A 21,153-nucleotide genomic window follows, 5' to 3' on the forward strand; every position below is an offset into this window, starting at 1 on the left:
CATTGGGTGCTTTTAGCTGAACCCAAGGTATTAAAAGTTGCATCAATCTGTCAACCATTACAACCACCTATTTAAGCAGATGATGTTCTGTGTTCACTGAATGCTGCCTTAGCTGCCCAAAATCATCGTGATATCCAGAGAAGGGTAAAGTGTTATCGACACATGAATTATAGAGGCCTATATAATAAAGGATTAAGGAGTTCACAAATGTTGACTTTCCCATTTTACTTTATAGCTCAGATTATCTCTTTGAGCTCCAGGATATTCTCAGAACTACTAGTTAGTAAATACTAAAGGACTTTAAAATATCTGTGCATTTTACAAATATCAATAGTATTTACAGTTTCTAGTTTCATTCTTTCCAACTTTCAAAAGATGTTTTAATGTAAAATGTGTAACCAATGTCTTTTAAAATATTTAAATACAGCAAATAAATTTTACATAATTTCATTTGATCTAGCAGTATGGCAGATTTTGTAAAGTAACAAGGGGTAAGAGTAAAAGCAAAAAGGCACATAACTACTAGTAAGACGGTTGGACAAATACAATTCTCCTCAATCTATAATAAAAGAATCATCTTTAACTACTGGGTAACCAGAACATTCTTTTTCCTGTATTTCCAGTTGATTTCTTAGTACTAACACTTGAACTTCTGTACGTAATACTTTTAGTGAGGAAAATGATCCTTTAACAAATCATCTTGAAAAATAATACTTGGCATCATAAACAAAATAAAAATCAAGATGATGTTATGAATTAGCCATTAAAATTGTACCTGATTATGCTTAAAACTTGAAGAGAAAGAAAAAGATCTAATATTGACTAAGAGCCTATTACATGACAGGGGCATTCTCTACATTAAATCAGTTATGTCAACAAAATAGAGCATAACAAATGGGAAAACTGAGGCTCACAGAACTTACAGAACTTGCCAAAGTTCAAAACTACTAAAGGAAAAAAAAACTAGAAAAGCTCTTCTGTTACACTCATCTTTGCAGCATCTAAATCAATGGCGGTCGGATTTCTTAAAAATTCCTTTTAATTCCCTTAAATTGTAGAAGAATGGTTCTGTGATTTTTTAAAAATCGTTTTTATATTTTAAAAGGACTTTTTACTTTAAGCTAAATTTTTTTTATTTTTAAATAATTTTTTATCCTGTGATTTTTTTTAAGGGAGAACAGTTTTAGCACACATTTAGTTTCACACATCTACAGCCAGTTCTTATGATATGAGAAGAAACAATTTAGAAGAGTTTATTCCAGTGAGCCTAAATCACTGGCAACCATTCTTAGCAAAAACAAAAGAACAGTACTGCTAACATCACTTTTACTTCCTACAATGCTTTCTTTTTTTACATCCTCTGTTTGAACCCTAACAATAGTCCCATGAAGAAGGAGGTATTTTTGCAGCAAGGATCCTAGGCTTACAGGATTATCCTTCTTTGCTCTCAGACACACAAATGATGGAAATCTGCTCTTCTGAACCCTGGTCCAGAACATGTCATCGTACACGCCTGCCTCCTAGGAGAAAAAACATCCACCATCAAACTTTCCACCTTTAGCTAATTGTGTTTTTGCAAGCATCTGTATTTTAAAAAGTGGGTCATCAAATACCAATGATAAAACTGAGCCCATCGAGGGAGAACCAAAATGGCGGCATAAGTAAACACCGGAGATTGCTGCCTCGCACAACCACTTCCAAAATACAACTAAAAGACGGAACAGACATCACCCAGAACCACAGGAAGGCTGGCTGAGGGGAAATTCTTCAACTAGAAGGAAAGAGAACAGCATACCGAGACTCAGAGGAGGCGCAGTGCGGAAGATACAAAGGTGCGGAGGTGCGCGCAAAGCAGGCTGGCGGCTGAGGGCGCGGTTGTCTGTTTCAATCGGGAGGGAGTCTCAGGCTCTGAGCTCCAGTTCTGGGCGAGTCTCTAGGGACCCAGACTCAAATGGGAGAAGCGGGACTGTCTGGCATCTGTCGGAACTCGAGGGCAGCTTTCTCTCCGAGGTTTGCAGCGGTTGCTGGGACTCTGAGAGGCAGAGCCTCTGGGGACGGGACTGAGAGCAGCCATAACTGCTCCCTCCGCCCACCCTGTTGATCCCGTGCGACCCGCCCTGCCCAAGCACTGCACAGAGGCATTTGCCGGATAGCCTCAGGCAAAGGCTAGATTAGCACCTCCCCAGAGGACAGAAGTTTTCCCACTGCAGACACAGCTGATTCTCACAGCCAGTTGGCCTGGAGGTCAAATCCCCCCCAGTATTACCTAAAACAATCAAGGCTTAACTACAACAAGACTGCGTACAAAGACCACTAGGGGGTGTACCAAGAAAGCATAAAAAATGCAGAGACAAAGAAACAGGACAATGTCAATGGAGGATATAGAGTTCAGAACCACACTTTTAAGGTCTTTCAATAATTTTCTAGAAACTGCCGATAAACTACAAGAAATCTAATGAGACCCTCGATGTTGTGATAAAGAACCAACTAGAAATTAAGCATACACTGACTGAAATAAAGAATATTATACAGACTCCCAACAGCAGACCAGAGGAGCGCAAGAATCAAGTCAAAGATTTGAAATGCGAAGAAGCAAAAAACACCCAACCGGAAAAGCAAAATGAAAAAATCCGAAAATACGAAGATAGTGTAAGGAGCCTCTGGGACAACTTCAAGCTTACCAACATCAGAATTACAGGGGTGCCAGAAGATGAGAGAGAGCAATATATTGAAAACCTATTTGAAGAAATAATGACAGAAAACTTCCCCTACCTGGTGAAAGAAATAGACTTACAAGTCCAGGAAGTGCAGAGAACCCCAAACAAAAGGAATCCAAAAAGGACCACACCAAGAAACATCATAATTAAAATGCCAAGAGCAAAAGACAAAGAGAGAGTCTTAAAAGCAGCAAGAGAAAGAAACTCAGTTACCTACAAGGGAATACCCATACGACTGTCAGCTGATTTCTCAACAGAAACTTTGCAGGCCAGAAGGGAGTGGCAAGAAATATTCAAAGTGATGAATACCAAGAACCTACCACCAAGGTTACTTTATCCAGCAAAGCTATCATTCAGAATTGAAGGTCAGATAAAGAGCTTCACAGATAAGGAAAAGCTAAAGGAGTTCATCACCACCAAACCAGTATTATATGACATGCTGAAAGGTATCCTTTAAGAAGATGAAGAAGAAGAAAAAGGTAAAGATACAAGTTATGAACAACAAATATGCATCTATCAACAAGTGAATCTAAGAATCAAGTGAATAAATAATCTGATGAACAGAATGAACTGGTGATTATAATAGAATCAGGGACATAGAAAGGGAATGGACTTACTATTCTTGGGGGGGAAAGGGGAATGGGAGATGCGGGAAGAGACTGGACAAAAATCATGCACCTATGGATGAGGACAGTGGGTGGGGAGTGAGGGCGGAGGGTGGGGTGGGAACTGGGAGGAGGGGAGTTATGGGGGAAAAAAAGAGGAACAAATGTAATAATCTGAACAATAAAGATAAAAAAAAGGAAAAAAAAATACTGAGCCCATCATAGGAAATTCAGAGTTTTCTTGAAAAAATAAAATAAGTAATCCTGATAGTATGTGCCCTCATAATTTAAAATATAATCATATTGTATTCCTCAGACAGTTCAAATGCTAAAAAAGTATCATCTTCCTATTAGCTGCTTACAGTTATCAATCTAAATGATGCATTTCACTTTCAGAGAAATTCTTGATTTGTCTGAAAGCTTTTTCCCAGATTTTGAACCAAGTGTAAAGATATCAAATCCTGCATTCGACTTGAATGAGTTTAGAGATTAGGTGCCCTGTGTGGTGGTACACCAGGAACTAATATCACCTCCCTCTTCCGTAGGTGCTGCTGGCTACAATGAGAAAAATCTCAGTGCAGAGTATCAGGCTGCTGGGCAGGAACCTGACATATGACTTTGCACAATGGGCTTCAGAATTATAAATTATATACCTTAACTGCCTTTGCAGGAAAACAGTTTACTTTTTAATTCTGAATTTAATATTGAATTTAGAAAATTAAAATACAGACATGAAAAGTTTTTCCAGGTTTCTTTTAATACTATATTTTTATTGATCTCAGAGAGGAAGGGAAAGGGAGATAGAAACATCAATGATGAGAGAGAATCACTGATCAATGAGAAAAAATCATTGCTCAATGATGCTCTCAGCTGCCTACTGCATGCCTCCTCCTGCACGCCCCCTACTGGGGATCGAGCCCACAACCCGGGGAATGTGCCCTCACTGGAATCAAACTGTGACCTCCTGGTTCATAGATCGACCCTCAACCACTGAGCCACACCAGCCAGGCATCCAGTTTTTATTCTATACTTAAAAGAACAATAAAACCTCAATATAATGGACTAATTCAGGCAAGGGGATGTCCATTAAAGCTGAAAGTCTGTTATATAATACAGTGGGTTTTCCAAATGCATACGTTAAAAAATTGACAAATTAGTTAGCTTACCTGTTTTTATTTATATACACACTAGTGGCCCAGTGCACGAAATTCATGCACATTAAAAGGGAATTAATTAGAGGAAATATTTTAATATTGCTATTTGCCCTTTCTCTATAATAGAAATGTCAGAGATGAAAGAAAATTAGTAAAATGTATATGAAAATCTTCCTCCTGTCAGAGTTTGGGGCATGCCGTGGGACCGAGAGTCAAGTCCCCGCCCACCCACACGTGCCACAAAATCACATGAGACCAAGACCCGGCTGGCCCCACCCGTCAAGCCCACCGGTGGGGGGCACAGCCTCAGATCCCCCGTCAAGCCCCATCGGGTGGGGGGGGGGGCGCAGCCTCAGGTCCCCCATCAAGCCCCACCAGGCAGATGGTGCAGCTTCATGTCCCCTGGCGCACTCTGGGCAGGGGGCGCAGCCTCAGATCCCCCGGCCCAGCACCGGGGCAAGGGGTGCAGCCCCGTCAAGCCCTGCTGTGCAGGGGGCACGGCCTGAGGTTCCCCGGCCCAGCACTGGGGCGGGGGGCGCAGCCTGAGGTCCCCCGGCCTGGGCCGGGGCAGCAGGCATGCTTTGAGGTCCCCCGTCAAGCCCCCCCGTCAAGCCCCGCCAGATGGGGGGGCACAGCCTGAGGTCCCTCAGCCTGGACCGAGGGCGCACTTTGAGGTCCCCCATCAAGCCCCACCGGGTGGGGGCATGGCCTGAGGTCCCCCATCAAGCCCCGCCAGGCAGGGGGTGCAGCCTCAGGTCCTCTGCCCTGGCACAGTGCCATGCAGCCTCAGGTCCCTGATGATCACGTGTTATGCTCGTTACAGGAACCCCGCCTCCACTGTGGATGCAGCCATCTTGTGTTACAGGAACCCCGTCTCTGCTGTGGGAGCAGCCATTTTGTGACTGCATGATGGCATGAGGGTTAATTTGCATATTACCTCTTTATTATATAGGATTTGTGTAATGAAAATTAAGTATGTATGAAAAGTTTGTCACAGAAGTTTTCTATTTATATTCCTGTAATTTTAAATTTATACTGAATAGGTCTAGTAAACAAGTGTGTTCACCAGTCACCACAAGTAAACAAATGCACACCGCTGGGGCGTGGCTTAGCGCACCTCAGAATCTCAGCCAGGACATCTTAAAACTGCTGCAGAAAGTCACACCACTGACAACAGAACTGTGAGATTCGGTGTGATCACGTGCTAATCATTTGCCCAACATTGTTTACCAATGACTCTTGGAGGCTCAGCAGTCCAGAGCTTACCAAACAGCAATAAGAGGGAATGGGCAAGTGAAAGAAAGTAGGTTAATGCATTGTATGGAAAACTCCTAAAAACAACCAGTTTTCATTTGAGGTTTCTGAACACCTCTGACATAGAAACAATGTTTTATGAGACTCTCAGAACTACAAAATACCTAAAAGTGAAGTTTATTCACAGTGGCTATGTAGCCTATTTTTAAAAAACATCTTTACTGATATTACATACCATAAAATTCACCCACTTAAAGTATACAATTCAATGATTTTAATAGTATATTCACGAAATCATACCACAAAACCATATTCACTATCTAAATTTAGATTTCCCTAAAATCAAGCCCCATAGCCATCAGTAGTCACTCTTTATCACCCCCAAACTCCAGTCCTAGGAGAACCACTACTCTGATTTCTGTATTTATAGATTTGCCTATACTGATCATCTATACTAATAAAAGGGTAATATGCTAAGTAGTTGGGGGCCATCAGGCCGGCGGGAGGGGGAGGGGCAGTTGGGGGCCATCAGGCTGGCGCTGGAGGGGGGGGCAGTTGGGGGCGACCATGCCAGCAGGCAGAGTGGTTAGGGGCGATTGGGCAGGCGGGTAGCTGAGCGGTTAGGAGCCAGCAGTCCTAGATTGTGAGAGGGATCGGGCCTAAACCAGCAGTCGGACATCCCCCGAAGGGTCCCAGATTGGAGAGGGTGCAGGCCGGGCTGAGGGACACACACCCCCCATGCACGAATTTTGTGCACTGGGCTACTAGTTTCATATATATGAAATCATACAATATGTAGGCTTTTGTGACTGGCTTCCTTCATAAAGCATGTTCATCCACATGGTAGCATGTATCAGTGCTTCATTCTTTTTTTGTGACTGAGTATTATTCTAATGTATGGATATACCATATTTTGTTAGGTTGATAAATATGAGTTGTTTCCATTTTTCGCTATCTGTAATAATAAAAGCATAATATGCTAATTAGACCGGACAGCCAAACGACCTTCCAGACGTCTTTCCAGACGAAGCTGAGGCTGCAAGGGCTGAGCCCCTTGAATGAATTTCATGCATCAGGCCTCTAGTTATGAATAATGCTGCTATGAACATTCATGTACATTTTTTGTGTGAAGACAGGTGTTTTCATTTCCCATATCTATCTATACTAATAAAAGGGTAATATGCTAATTAGACCGGGAGACCTTCCAGACATCCTTCCGGACAAAGTCATGGTGGCAGGGCTGAGGCAGAGGCAGTTAGCAGCAATCAGGACAGAAGGGGATGGCAGTTGGGGGTGATCAGACCAGTGGGGGTGGCAGTTGGGGGTGAGAAGGCCGGGGGGGGCAGTTGGGGGCAATCAGGCCAGCAGGGGGGGCAGTTGGGGTCGAGCAGGCCAGCAGGGGGGGTAGTAGGGGGCGATCAGGCCAGCAGGGGGGGCAACAGAGGCAAGCAGGCCGGCAAGGGGAGTAGTTGGGGCGAGCAGGCTGGCGGGGGAGGGGGGAGTGGGGGCAATCAGGCTGGTGGGGGAGGCAGTTGAGGGCAAGCAGGCCAGCGGGGATGGGCAGTTGGGGGTAATCGGGCTGGCAATGGGGGGCAGTTGGGGGCTATTAGGCCGGCAGGCAGGTGAGCAGTTAGGAGCCAGCGGTCATGGATTGCAAGAGGGATGTCCGATCCCTGTGGGATCAGGCCTAAACCGACAGTCGGACATCCCCCAAGGGGTCCCAGATTGGAGAGGGTGCAGGCTGGGCTGAGAGACACCCCCACCAGTGCATGAATTTTGTGCACTGGGCCACTAGTGTGTGAGTGTGTGTGTGTGTGTGTGTGTGTATAAAAGGCTAAGCGACCATCCAACCATCTGGTAGGTATGACTCGCACTGACCACCAGGGGGCAGACACTCAACACAGGAGCTGCTGAGCTGCGGTGACTTGGCAGCAGCAGTTCTTGGGTGATGCACACTGGAACCAAAGAGGAGGGAGCCCAATTCCAGGGTGCGTCACCCAAGAACCGCCCTCTCGCAATCCGGGACCCCTTGGGGGATATCAGAGAGCTGGTTTCGGCCTGATCCCTGCAGGCCAGGCCGAGGGACCCCACCTGCCCTAGGGACCCTAATCACTCCGCAGGTTGGCTCCAGGGAGTGTCCAGCCCATCTCGCCCCACTGGCCATCTTCTAATTAATTTCCTTTCAATGTACATGAATCTATGCACCGGGTCACTAGTATAATGTACATGAGAAAAAATAAATAATTGACATTTCACATCATTTAAATATGAAGCTTGAAATTTTATTTCTAAGTTCCAATATCAATTAACGGAGAAAAAAATAAGCAAAAGTTTTTATTTAATGGCATAAACCACATACTTACCCCATACACAAGAATAAACTCAAAATTTAAATGGAAGTCATGAAACCATAAAATCCTTGAAGAAAACATAGGCAGCAAAATATCAGCCATCTCATATAGCAAAATTTTCACTGATAAAATGCCTGGCGCAATAGAAACAAAGGGAAAAATAAACAGATGGGACTCTATCAAACTAAAACGCTTCTGCACAGCAAAAGACAACAGCATCAAAATGAAATGGGAAGCCACTATATGGGAGAACATATTCACCAATGATACATCTGATAAGGGGTTAATAGCCACAATATATAAAATACTCACACAAATCAATGAAAATAACCCAATCAAAAAATGGGCAGAAGACCTAAATAGACACTTTTCCAAAGCAGACATACAATTGGCCAAGAGACATATGGAAAAATACTTAACGTCACTAATCATCAGAGAGATGCAAATTAAAACGACAATGAGGTACCACCTAAACCTGTCAGAATGGCTGCCATCAACAAACAAGTACTGGCCAGGATGCGGAGGAAAAGGATTCCTCCTATACACTGCTGGTGGGAATGCAGACTAGTACAGCCACTATGGAAATCAGCATGGAGTCTCCTCAAAAAAATTAAAAATGGAACTGCTATTTGACCCAGCAATCCCACTTCTAGTAATATATCCTAAGTAGCCAGAAACACCGATCAGAAAGAATATATGCACCACTATGCTTATACCAGCACTATGTACAATAGCTAAAATCTCTTAATAGCCCAAGTGCCCATCAGTAGATGAGTGGATAAAAAAGCTATGGTACATTTATACCACGGAATACTATGCAGCTATGAAAGAGAAGGATCTCTTACCCTTTGAGAGAGCATGGAGGGACCTGGAGAGTATCATGCTAAGCAAAATAAGCCAGTCAGAGAAAAACAAGTACCACATGATCTGACTCATGTGGAATCTAATAAACAAATTAAATTGATAAACAAAATAGATCCAGAGACACAGAAGCATGGAACAGACTGTTGAATCTCAGAGGGAAAGCGTGGATGGGTGGGTGGGTGGATGGGAAGAGATTAACCAAAGAACTTGTATGCATATATATGCATAACCCATGGACACAAACATAATGTGTGGTGAAGGCCTGGGGTGGAGATTGGGGGGTGGGGCGGGCTAGATGGGGTCAATGGGGGAGGGGGGGGATGAACATATATAATACTTTCAACAACAAAGACTTAAAAATAAAATATAATAAAAAGGTGGCAGGCCAGATACAAGAAAACAGAGTATGAAGAAAAGTCATTTTTATATAATCCCTCCAAATGCAAAAAAATTTAAATAGGGTAAAATAATGCATAAAAAGATACCAAAAGTGACTAAAACTGTATAAATTTACTGATCCCCTGGCGTAACTGTCTTGACATTAGTCCCACCCAGGACTGTTGCATGGGTGGCCATGCAGGAGGAAAGCACACCATGTGGGCCTAACCTACCACCTCCCTCTCCCACCTTGAAAATTAACCTGTGGAAAGCACCTTCCTGAACCAATCTTACATATTTCTATCCTTGAAAAACTGCAATCATCTACTGAGTGTTCACCATCACCAACCTGCATCCAACTCCACAGGAGGTAAAAGCTCCCAGGACAGATGGAGGATCTGTCCATGGGTTACTGGTGTAAGTGTTACCTCCATGACCAATTCATGCATGTTCACCCTGAACCAAGAAGCACTTCACATCAGCCAGACTCTCCCTGCAAATCTCAGATCCTAAACTTTTCTATTTAATCCTGGCACTTTCCCAAAGATCCCAACTGACAGAATCAGAGGCGCCAGACAGAGCATAGGTGTGCTTCAAGCCAGATTCCCACATTGCACTGGCCACCTGCCTTGAACCTGGTCCAATGCAAACCCCAGGGCTATCCTCTGCTTGGTCTGAAAACAGACTGAGCTCCTTCAAAATAGCTGACACAAAAGAATAACTCCAGGAACTTCAAATCACACTAAAGCTTCGTTTCAATTACAAGCTCTTTGTGGCAATATGCCAAATACAACAAATATTAATGTCCTTAAAATTAGCAAGTGCTGGTTATAATCTCCTAAGTAAAAGTGTATATTTTTTGTAGAAGAATATGTGTGATGTATTTATTCTCAACTTTGTATTTACTCAACCTCTAAGACAACTATGTGGCAGAGGCCTTCACACGTTTCACCTGGAGGAAGGAGCACAATTCTTCTGTTCCGTAGACAAACACACTACAGCACCACACAGTAAAGCACGTTCATCCAGGTCAGTGCAGGTGCTGAGAGCAGGTCCCAGGAGGAGCCTGAAGAGGGGAGAAGTTCAGCCAACCTTAGGAGCAGAAATGGCTGGTCTGAGCTGTGGCTCAACAGATAAGCAGTCATGGGAGGAGCAAGCAAGCATTCCAGGCAGAAGAAACAGAAAATGCCAGAGCAAAGGTAGAAAAATGCAAACAAGTCCAAGGGTGTGGGGTTGGGTAGTCTGGAGAGGGAGAATTTGCAGTTAGGAGGGATTCCTGCGAGGACAGGCTGTGCTGAGACAGCAGGGCTTGCCTCTGGGGAAAGGGGGCAGGCAGAGAGGTACTTAAGCAGAAGAGTATAATAAGATTTGCATTTTAGAAAGACCAGCCTTTCAAACATATTTACTTTTTTTTTTCTTTTTTGGGGGGGGGGGGAGAAAGACAAAAAAAATGTTAATAAAATATAATCTATTTTATTTCACTATTGTTATGCTTGCCTCTATTGTCATTCAAACTCTGAAATAATATAAGTATTTTCCTAAAAGTCTCAATAAGCTTTTAAGGGTATACAATATGCAGTTGTTCACAGAAAAATCTCAAACTAGACACAAGATTTTTCATAAAACCATGACTTACATGATTTAGTAGTCAACAGTCCTCTCTCAGCAAAAAAAGAAAAAAAAGAAAAAGAAACAAAGAAAGAAACATTTTCGAAAGTTATGTCCCTGCCCCACTGGAGTGGCTCAGTGGTTGAGCATAGACCTATGAATCAGGCAGTCACCGTTTAATTCCCAATCAGGGCACATGAGGTTTCGGTTGGATCCCCATTGGGGGCATGCAGGAGGCAGTCAATCAATGATTATCCTCATCACTGATGTTTCTATTTCTCCCTCTCCCCTCCTCTCTGAAATCAATAAAAATAAAGAAAACATTTTTTAAAATAAGTTACTGTCCATTAACTCAAGTTGGTTGTTGTTTTTTAAATAGCTCTAACGTTTCCATGCTTGAGGGACAGATGCAGTGTCGAAAAAAAAACACCAGATAATCAGGCTATGATACAGCCAATATCTGTGGCTTTTATACTCCTTGTCTCATACTAGTACACACACTACACACTCAATTTGCGCTTCTGATTGTGATGCTGCTGGGACAAACAGTAACATTTGTTGCCTATTCTTTAAAATACACACTACCTTCTTAAGCAATGAGGAAAAACCCAAACAGGAATAGCATACTTGGGAAAGTTTCCCATCGAGTAAAACTGTTTGGTGAGTAAAAACATATTCATGATTCAGATCCAGGACTGAGTTTCACATTCACCATCCTGTTTGGTACTCACCTTGACCCTGCAAGGGAGTGTCCCATTTTAGACATGAGGAAAGCGAAGCTCTGTGGGGTTGGTTTGCCCAAGATTAAATAGTGAAAAAAACCTAGGTCTCCACACCCAATTCAGAGAGCAGCGAGTTAAGAGGTTCCCACAACTCCCACCCCACCTCCCTCCCTTTCAGCACCTCCTTCCCCTTTATGTTGTTACTCAGCAGTCAGCAGCAGAGCTGAATCCCACACACAGTCCTCTGCCCAGAGGACCACTTGTCCACACTGCTGCCCTACCCAAATACCCCAGTTCTTCCCGAAGCACCAGACTGTATAAAATGCTGTCTTGCCCTGGCATTCAGTCCTCCTCAGCTTGATCCTGACCCACCTGACACAGATGCTCCACAGGAACCACAAAAGCCCTGGAAAGCCTGGCACACCTTTGTTCAGACTGCTTCACATCCTGTAAAGCCCTCCCTCCTACTTCTCAGAATCAAAGCGGACACTTTCCACATACACATGCCTGGACTCCACTGCAGGCCTACAGAACCAAAATGCCCTGGCCATGCATGGGCTTTATGAGGTCCCAGTTAGGGAGCATGCCTTAAACCAAGGCAAAACTTCCCATGCACTATACCCAATGCAAACCCAGTGCCATTATGACCACTCCCATCTCTGAATCCAGAAGCAATTACCATCTGTACCACCCTGCTGCCAATTAATGCTAAAGCCTACTGTTATTTATAGTTTTCTATAATTGTCCTGACTCCTACATTGTATGCTTCTTGAGTGCAAGAATTGAGTCTATTTCTTCATAGAGCATGACATTTTGTACACTGCAGCCTTTTTTAAAACAAGCATAGCGATTTTCTTATTTCTAAGTTTGGAAGCACAGCAGGAAAAATGGGAAGCCTCACTCAGTGCCACCCTTGATTCACTAAGAATTAAGGAGTCCTCAACAACGCCCTAGCATACTACAGTAAAAGCCACTGCAGCTAGGACTCCACTCCCTGTGTTCATTGGAAACCAAGGATGAGTCAGACCACAGGCAAGAGTAGGACAGACATATACACAGGCAGTCAGTCCTCCAATTCTAAGTACTTGAGAAAAATCCATGAATGGGGATGAACAGCCAAAATATTTTCACCAGTCAGTGATCATAAGCAAAAAAATTTTTTTTCACTAAACAAAAAATGTTATGACTAAATGTAAGATTTTAAATATCTGCTTATTGAGGATATTTTTGGTATTAAGTCACACCACTCCACTGTCAGAAAAATTGATTTGTTTAACCTGAAGAGAAAACAGCTCAAATATAATGCCAAAAACTTAGCTCCCCACCCCCACCCCAAACACACACACCACAAAATGCTTACTGCAGAGAAAACCTCAGTAACTTGGGATCTTTCTCTTATCCTTCTTTTCCCTTCTTTGGTTTAGTTGGTGTTTATACAAAGCCATAAACATGATCTTCCCACATTTTTCCCCACCAGATGGGAGTTTGTCATGCATGTCACCTAGCAACCTAAACACCACTCTACAGCTTCCCAGATTTCCAATTCTTCATACAAAATGTATCTTGTTCTATCTATATATATAAAAGCCCAGCAACCAGAACAGCAGTGCTAACAACCAGAACGACCAGTGGCTATGATGCGCACTGCAGCAACCAACCAACCTGATTCAGGACCCAATCAGCCCCCACCCTGGCCGGCCCGGCCCCAAGCCGCCCCCAACACTCCCACTGGGGCGGGCTGACTGGACCCCACCCATGCACGAATTCATGCACCAGGCCTCTAGTTAAACAATAAGGATAAGAAAGAGATTAAAAAAAATAAAAGTTGAAACAGGTGTTAATATGTATTGCTTCATACTTATTTTAAATGGGGTGGGAGAAATAAAAAAGTTTCATTGTAACCATTACCTGATAATTTAAGAGAAAAAAATACAAATAGACCTAGAAGATCCTCAGGTTCTTGAAACATTTGACAGTCAAAGAGTTTTATAATCCAATGGCTGAACTTTATATACTACAAAGCCCAACAGAAAATTCACCTTCTGAACTATGAGTTGCACTTAAAGAGCATTTAAATAATTTTGCAAACCTTGCCGAAACCGGTTTGGCTCAGTGGATGGAGCGTCGGCCTGCGGACTGAAAGGTCCCAGGTTCAATTCCGGTCAAGGGCATGTGCCTGGGTTGCGGGCACATCTCCAATGGGAGATGTGCAGGAGGCAGCTGATTGATGTTTCTCTCTCATTGATGTTTCTAACTCTCTCTCTCCCTTCCTCTCTGTAAAAAATCAATAAAATACATTTAAAAAAAAAAATTTTTGCAAACCTCGAAATCATCTCTGACTCCTCCCTCTCATTTTATCCAACTCCAATACTACCATCACTCTGAGAATTACCCTTACTTCCTTCCCAATCTGGCAATCTACTTTCCTTCAAAACTCAGCTCATATGCCACTTCTCTTTGGGGTGCATTCCCAGACTCCCTTAAGATAATTGCACTTGAACCAAGATGGCGGCGTAGGGAGCGGACCTGTGTGTGCTGCTCTCTCACAGCATCATTGAAACTATCAACTATGAAGTAAACAACCGCCACTCAGAACCATGGGGAAGTTGGCCCAGTGGGAGATCTACAACTGGAGGAAAAGAAAGAAGCGCAGTGAGACTGAGTGGGAGCTACGGAGGCACCAAAACCAGAGGTACGCAGTCACACGCCACGCGGGCTGCAAATGGATTCTCGGTTTTTTACGAACCCTCGAATCCTCTGGGCTTGCTCGGGGCGGGTCTCTGAGGCCCCAGATCCCACAGGGCGAGGCGGCCACGGCCTTGCAGTGGTCGGAGAGCGAGGGAAGCTCTGACACGCGGCTGCTCGCCGGCACTGAGGGACAAGAAGTCCTGGTGTCCCAGGGAGGCGAGGGGTGCGGAGACGATGCCATCGCTATTTCCTCCACGCTGGCGACTCCCTGTGACCCCGCCCTACCCTCAGGGCTGTGCCAGAGGCACAAGAGGGAATGACTGTGCTTTTACAAACTCTCAAATCCACTGAGCTGGTTCGGGCCGGTCTCTGAGGCCCCAGGCCCCAAGGCGAGAGACGGCACGGCCTTCCAGCGGTCAGAAAGCGAGGGAGGCTCTGGCGCTCGGCTGCTCGCCGGCACTGGGGGACGCAAAGTCCTGGTGTCCTGGATAGGCAAGGGGCCGCTGAGTCTCCGCCCCGGCGACTCCCTGTGACCCCGCCCTACGCAATTTACATTCCCATCTGGGCTGTGCCAGACTCACAAGTAGAAACGCCTTTGCTTCTGCAAACTTTCAAATCCACTGAGCTGGTTCAGGCGGGATCATGAGGCACCAGACCCTACGGGGAGAGGCAGCACGGCCTTGCAGCCATCAGAAAGCGAAGGAGACTCTGTTGCACAGCTGCTCGCCGGCACTGGGGGACACAAAGCCCTGGCAGAGATTCAAGGGGCCGCGGAGACTCAGCCAGTGCTATTTGCTCCGCCATGGCGACTCCCTGAGTCTCAGCCCTAATCAATTTACATCCCCATCCAAGCTGTGCCAGGTGCACAAAAAGACCCACCTGCGCTTTTGCAGCCTATCCCAACAATTTGCAGACTTCAACTGCTCGCAGCCATGGGAGACACACTCAAGAAGCAGACCCAGGAGAACCAGGATGGCGGCATAAGGAAGAGACCTGTGCGTGCTACCTCACACAACAACATCGAAACTACCAAATATCAGACAAACACCTATCATACAGAACCATGGGAAAGTTGGCCCAGTGGAAGCTCTACAACTGGAAGGAGAGAAAGAACATTGAGACTGAGTAGGATGTGACACCAAGTACAGAGCCCAACCCAACAAACTGCAGATTTCAACTCCTCGCATAGAAAGAAGCGCATTGAGACTGAGTAGGATGTGCAGAGGCACCAAGTACAAGGCCATCCCAGCAGGCTGCAGATTTCAGCTCCTTCCATCTGGGAGGGACGCAATCGGGGGGCAGAGTCGGGTCCGGGGCCGGCCAGGGCTGGGCCTGACTCGCCGGCACTGTGGAACTGCTGTACCAGCAAGCGCACAAACATGCCCACTGGTCCCAGTCTCTTGTGGGGCGCTGGGGGACAGCAGACAGGCAGTCTGTGCACTTGGTGGAGAGCAGGAGTGCTGGATGTTCAACCACCAGGAACGCCTGGAGATTTTGTCTGGTGGGGAGCCGCTGGCAGGGGACAGAGGGCCAAACTTCCTGTTTCCCCGGTAAGGCTGGGATGGCCCCGGTGAGGTCGAAACGGTCCCGGTGTGGTAGGGACGACCCCGGTCAGGTCGAAACGGCCCCGGTGTGGTAGGGACAACCCGGTGAGGTTGAAACGGCCCCCGTGAGGTAGGGACGACCCCGGTGAGGTTGAAACAGCCCCCGTGAGGTAGGGACGACCCCAGTCAGGTCGAAACGGCCCCGGTGTGGTAGGGACAACCCCGGTGAGGTTGAAACGGCCCCCGTGAGGTAGGGACGACCCCGGTGAGTTTGAAACGGCCCCCGTGAGGTAGGGACGACCCCGGTGAGGTTGAAACGGCCCCCGTGAGGTAGGGACGACCCCAGTCAGGTCGAAACGGTCCCGGTGTGGTAGGGACAACCCCGGTCAGGTTGAAACAGCCCCGGTGTGGTAGGGACAACCCCGGTGAGGTTGAAACGGCCCCCGTGAGGTAGGGACGACCCCGGTGAGGTTGAAACAGCCCCCGTGAGGTAGGGACGACCCCAGTCAGGTCGAAACGGCCCCGGTGTGGTAGGGACGACCCCGGTGAGGTCGAAACAGCCCCCGTGAGGTAGGGACGACCCTGGTCAGGTCGAAACGGCCCCGGTGTGGTAGGGACAACCCTGGTGAGGTTGAAACGGCCCCCGTGAGGTAGGGACGACCCCGGTGAGGTTGAAACAGCCCCCGTGAGGTAGGGACGACCCTGGTCAGGTCGAAACGGCCCCGGTGTGGTAGGGACAACCCCGGTGAGGTTGAAACGGCCCCCGTGAGGTAGGGACGACCCCGGTGAGGTTGAAACGGCCCCCGTGAGGTAGGGACGACCCCAGTCAGGTCGAAACGGCCCCGGTGTGGTAGGGACAACCCCGGTCAGGTTGAAACAGCCCCGGTGTGGTAGGGACAACCCCGTTGAGGTCGAAACGGCCCCGGTGTGGTAGGGACAACCCCGGTGAGGTTGAAACGGCCCCGGTGTGGTAGGGACGACCCCGGTGAGGTTGAAACGGCCCCCGTGAGGTAGGGACGACCCCAGTGAGGTCGAAACGGCCCCGTTGTGGTAGGGACGACTCCGGTGAGGTTGAAACGGCCCCCGTGAGGTAGGGACGACCCCGGTCAGGTCGTAACGGCCCCGGTGTGGTAGGGACAACCCCGGTCAGTTTGAAACGGCCCCCGTGAGGTAGGGACGGCCCCGGTGAGGTTGAAACGGCCCTGGTGAGGCTCAGACGGCCCTGGTGAGGTTGAGACTACTCCAGTGAGGTTGGGACAAATAAAGGGGACCAGTATGGACTGATGAACAGGGGTAGATACAGAAGCAGAGCAACATTGAACAGAATGTTAAACTACAGTGGGAAGCCTGGGGAGGGTTGGGGGGGGGGGGGGGATTAAGAGACCAACTGAAGGACTTATATGCATGCATATAAGATTAACCAATGGACACAAGACACGGGGCGGGGGGGGGCGGGGGGTCGGGGCCGGGGGAATGTCAAGGGGGGGAAAAAAGGAGACATATGTAATACTCTTTGTAATACTTTAAGAAATAAAAATTATTAAAATATTAAAAAAAAAAAAAAAGATAATTGCACTTACTTTTCCACACTCCTAAGTCACTGTGAAATAACCACTGTTAATATTTTTTTAAAGGTCCACCAGGGCCTCCCAATTCCAGCTACCCAACATCCAGAGGCCTCCTTTTCTCCCCACTGCACCACACACCAGTCCACACCACGGAGGGCCACGGAGACTCTGGTCCTAGACTCTTACAAAATAATTTCCACAAAGCAGCCAGTGGGTCTCCTAAATATCCAGCACCCAGAACAATGCCTTGAACATACAGCAGATGCTTAAAAATTTCTGTGGAATGAACAAATGACTCAAACAACTACATCTGTATCTCCCAGACTATTCAACCAATGTACATTGTGTACATAATGAAATATGACTCATTTTAAGCATGTAAATTACAAGTATATAAGCAAGAAAATGTGGATCACCTTTCCCTACTCAGGAAACTAGGCACACCACAAAGTATATATTATTGTATTTCTCTTTCCTTTCAGGATTCCTTTTGTTGGATGATTGCTGCTTTAGAAAAGTTAGATCATAAACTGTCACTCACAAACAATCCTTTAAAATACTAAATGTAGGTGTAGAGGGTACATTACACCACCACCACTCCCCCTCCATTGGCATTGCAAGATAAACAGATGCCTATTTTCTGCTAAATTTATTTGACTTTCAGTAAACAGTTCAATTAACTGTAAGGAACATTTTAAAACTGTTAAAGTCAACATCTTCATCACTGTGTCAGGTTCTAAACGTCTCCAACATTATCTTTAAAAGGCCAAACTTATGCTATTTTTCCAATATACTAGTATACTAAAAAAAATAATAATAATAATAATAATAATAATGTAAAAAGATGTGGGTTGTTTTTTTTTTTCTTAATTTCAGAGAAAACTAGGGGATGCCACCTGGAGCATCCCGTACACACTCAGGCTGATGAAGCTATTGTCCCTCTCACCTGCTGCCCCAAATCTCAAAGGAGCCATCACTATTGGGAACAAATGAGAAATTTTAAACGTGAATACGCTTTCCACCAAACGTTACTCTACTGCAAAGGAAATATCCTCAGTTGCTTGAGAGAAAACTTGGATGGCTGGCCTGTTGTCAGACACAGCAGATAAAACAATTTAACAAAATGCCTTTTCACTTCTGACACATTGTACAGGAATGCAGTTAAGTGGAGACAATGTTATCATTCCACCAAGAAAAAGGGAAATCTACTCAACTCCGAAATCAGACACAGGCCCCGCGGCCTCGACACCATATGAAGATAGCTAGTTCCACTCTGTCCACGTTGAGGCCTTGGAGGAAAACTTTTAATTCAGTGACTGATTTCAGGCTTGTGCTTTACCGCCTCTCCCAGCTCCAGAGCTCAGCCGCGCTCATGAGCTGGCGGAGAGCGCGTCCCTCTCCCGGCCGCCTTCCGACCGCGGGCCCGCGACCCCACCAGCTGCCCGCAACGCCGGGCGCCCGCGCGGGCGGGAGGTTCGCTCGTCGCCGAGGTCCTTCCCCGACGGACACCGGGAATGGAAGCAGCAGACACGCAGCCACTCTCCGGCGTGAATGGTATAATGAAACTCTCCTCCCAACAAAAAAGTTGCCTCCCCAGCTTCGCCCGGGGCCTGGGAGTGGGAAGAGGCCTGGGGCTGGATTTCAACCGCAGCAGGCGGTCGGGGAGAGGCCGGGGAGAGGCTCCGCTCCTCCGGCCGCTCGAGGGACGCCGGTCACCACGCCGACCTCGCGGCCGGACCTCTGGGGAGAGACGTCCGGCGTCCGGCCCGGGGGCGCGGGGTCCCGCGCAGTCACCGGGGCTGCGCTCGCGACCCGGCCACGCGGAGAACTTCGCGGCCAGCAGCCCGGGGCTGGGGACGCCGCGAGGCCCGCGCGGCCGCCGCACTTTCCCTTTCCCCGCCTCCCTCGCCTCCCTCCTCCTTTTTCCAGGAAGCGCCATATTGATCCCGGCGCCTGCTCAACCCGCCTCCCCACGCCCCAGACCCTCACCTTGGCGATGGCCTTGCGGTAGCGGGTCACTGCTTGCTGGATGAGGCTGAAAACTTTCATGTGGCCGTCTCCGCACGGCACGACGACACGGGTCCTTCCGAAACACACGGTCACTTTCATGCCGCCGCCGCCGGGGCCGGCCCGCGCCCGCGCCCCTCGCTGACTGCGGCCGAGCGGCCCTGGCCGGGGGCGGGAGGCTGGCGCGGCAGGGCCGCTGACGGGCGCGTGGCTGGGGGGGCCGGGCCGGCGACGCCAAGGAGTCACTCGGCTCACATGCCCGGCCTGGCTCCCTCACCTCCGGGGTTCGCCTCGCCTCTCCCCGCGGCGCCCGCGGCTCCGGCCACCTGTTCGGCGTCTCGCGCGCTCGGCGGCGGCGGCCCGGGCTTGGCAGCGCTCAGCTCGGGCTCGCGCTCCGGCGGCGGGGGAGGGGACGGCGGCGAAGGGAGGGAGGGAGGGAGGGACTGAGAGAGGGGAGGGAGGAGCCGGGGCACACAACACCGCGCACGTGCGGCGGGAGGCGGTGGCTCCCGGCAAGAGGCGGAGCGCGCCCCCGGGACCCCCGCCGCCGAGGCCGGGCTCCGCGTCCCCCAGCCCCTCGCCAGCCTGGCGCGCCCCGGGCTGCCCTCGCCCCACCCCCAACCCTCCTCGGAGATCCCCGCTCCACGCCCCCGCATCTCTCCGGAGCAGCCCCTCCCCCCCCCCCAGCCTCTTTGTCGCTTTTAACCCCTTTCCTTGGGCTGGAGGGGTACGGGTGATTTCGCCCCCAGAGAGAGAGGTTTACTCCAGGTACCTAGACCTCTGGAGAGGAGCGGTCGCCGCCTCCCGGGGAAGGTAGGGACGGGGCTGGGCCGGGGGTAACCCACAGCCTGGCAGGGTTTGGCACTGGCTCTCTCGCTGGGCTACAAGGCCTAGCAGACCTCATTATTCTTGAAAGCAAAAATTAATCATCTGCTCTGGAGAGAGGCTGGTGAAGCTTTGACTCGATCTGGCCTTTCTCTTGAGGGCCACTATTTACCTTCAAGTTTCCTGTGTGACCTTGAGGTGATCCAACCCACTTCTACAGGTAGACCTTAAATATCAGCAATTCAGATCATTTTATTTCTTAAAATTCTGCAACATAAGCATCCCTAATGCAAACTTATGACCAAATTTAAGAATTCGACAGGGGGAAAGTTCGAAGGGATTCCCACGATGCACCAGCACTTAACACTGGTGCTGACCCACCCACCTCCTCCACCACCACCACCACCACCACCACCACCACCGCCGCCGCCCCAGAAATGTGACTCCAGTGCGTTCTTTCGTGCTGGTGGGACCTGAGACATTTCAAAAGAACGTGGACCAGGTCAAGAAAAGTGACTGACTTTCATCTCTGCCTTAGCTATGAACTGTGATTCCTTAATAACTGGATGCTATTGTGTTTAAAGAATGGCAAATGTCGGCAAAGAGTCCTTGGCCCATGTATGTCCCAAAGGATAGTCAATTCATTTTTGCCAATTATTTCTAGAATACATGAAAGCTGTTAACAGCTCCTGTGAGCTCAAGTAAAATTTCAGCATTTTGAGCAGGAAGGGCTGGTGACCATATATCCATTGAACTCCACCTCCCATCTATAATAACCTATAATAATAAAAGGATAATATGCTAAATAGACCGGACAGCTGGACGACCTCTCAGACAAAGCTGGGGCTGCAAGGTCAGAGCCCCTTGC

General features: G+C 47.8%; 1 protein-coding gene across 23 annotated transcripts in view; it reads right to left on the bottom strand.

Annotated features, from left to right (window-relative positions):
• The window catches only part of PARD3 (par-3 family cell polarity regulator), a 798,768-nt gene extending 778,963 nt beyond the window's left edge, over nt 1-19,805 (bottom strand). For 6 of the 23 annotated variants that reach the window (XM_070429295.1, XM_070429311.1, XM_070429271.1 and 3 more), the window contains exon 1: nt 19,443-19,800. In XM_070429295.1, coding sequence (XP_070285396.1) covers nt 19,443-19,562 — 120 coding nt within the window. In that variant the 5' untranslated portion in view covers nt 19,563-19,800. Of the gene's footprint in view, nt 1-19,442 lie in introns of all 23 variants that reach the window. The other 17 variants (XM_070429423.1, XM_070429378.1, XM_070429407.1 and 14 more) reach the window with 7 other exon arrangements.
• Nucleotides 19,806-21,153: the final 1,348 nt, after the last annotated feature.

The sequence above is a fragment of the Myotis yumanensis genome, unplaced genomic scaffold (assembly GCF_028538775.1).
Source record: "Myotis yumanensis isolate MYYU_CA2020_CCGP unplaced genomic scaffold, mMyoYum1.0.hap1 SCAF_1, whole genome shotgun sequence".
Lineage (NCBI taxonomy): Eukaryota > Metazoa > Chordata > Mammalia > Chiroptera > Vespertilionidae > Myotis > Myotis yumanensis.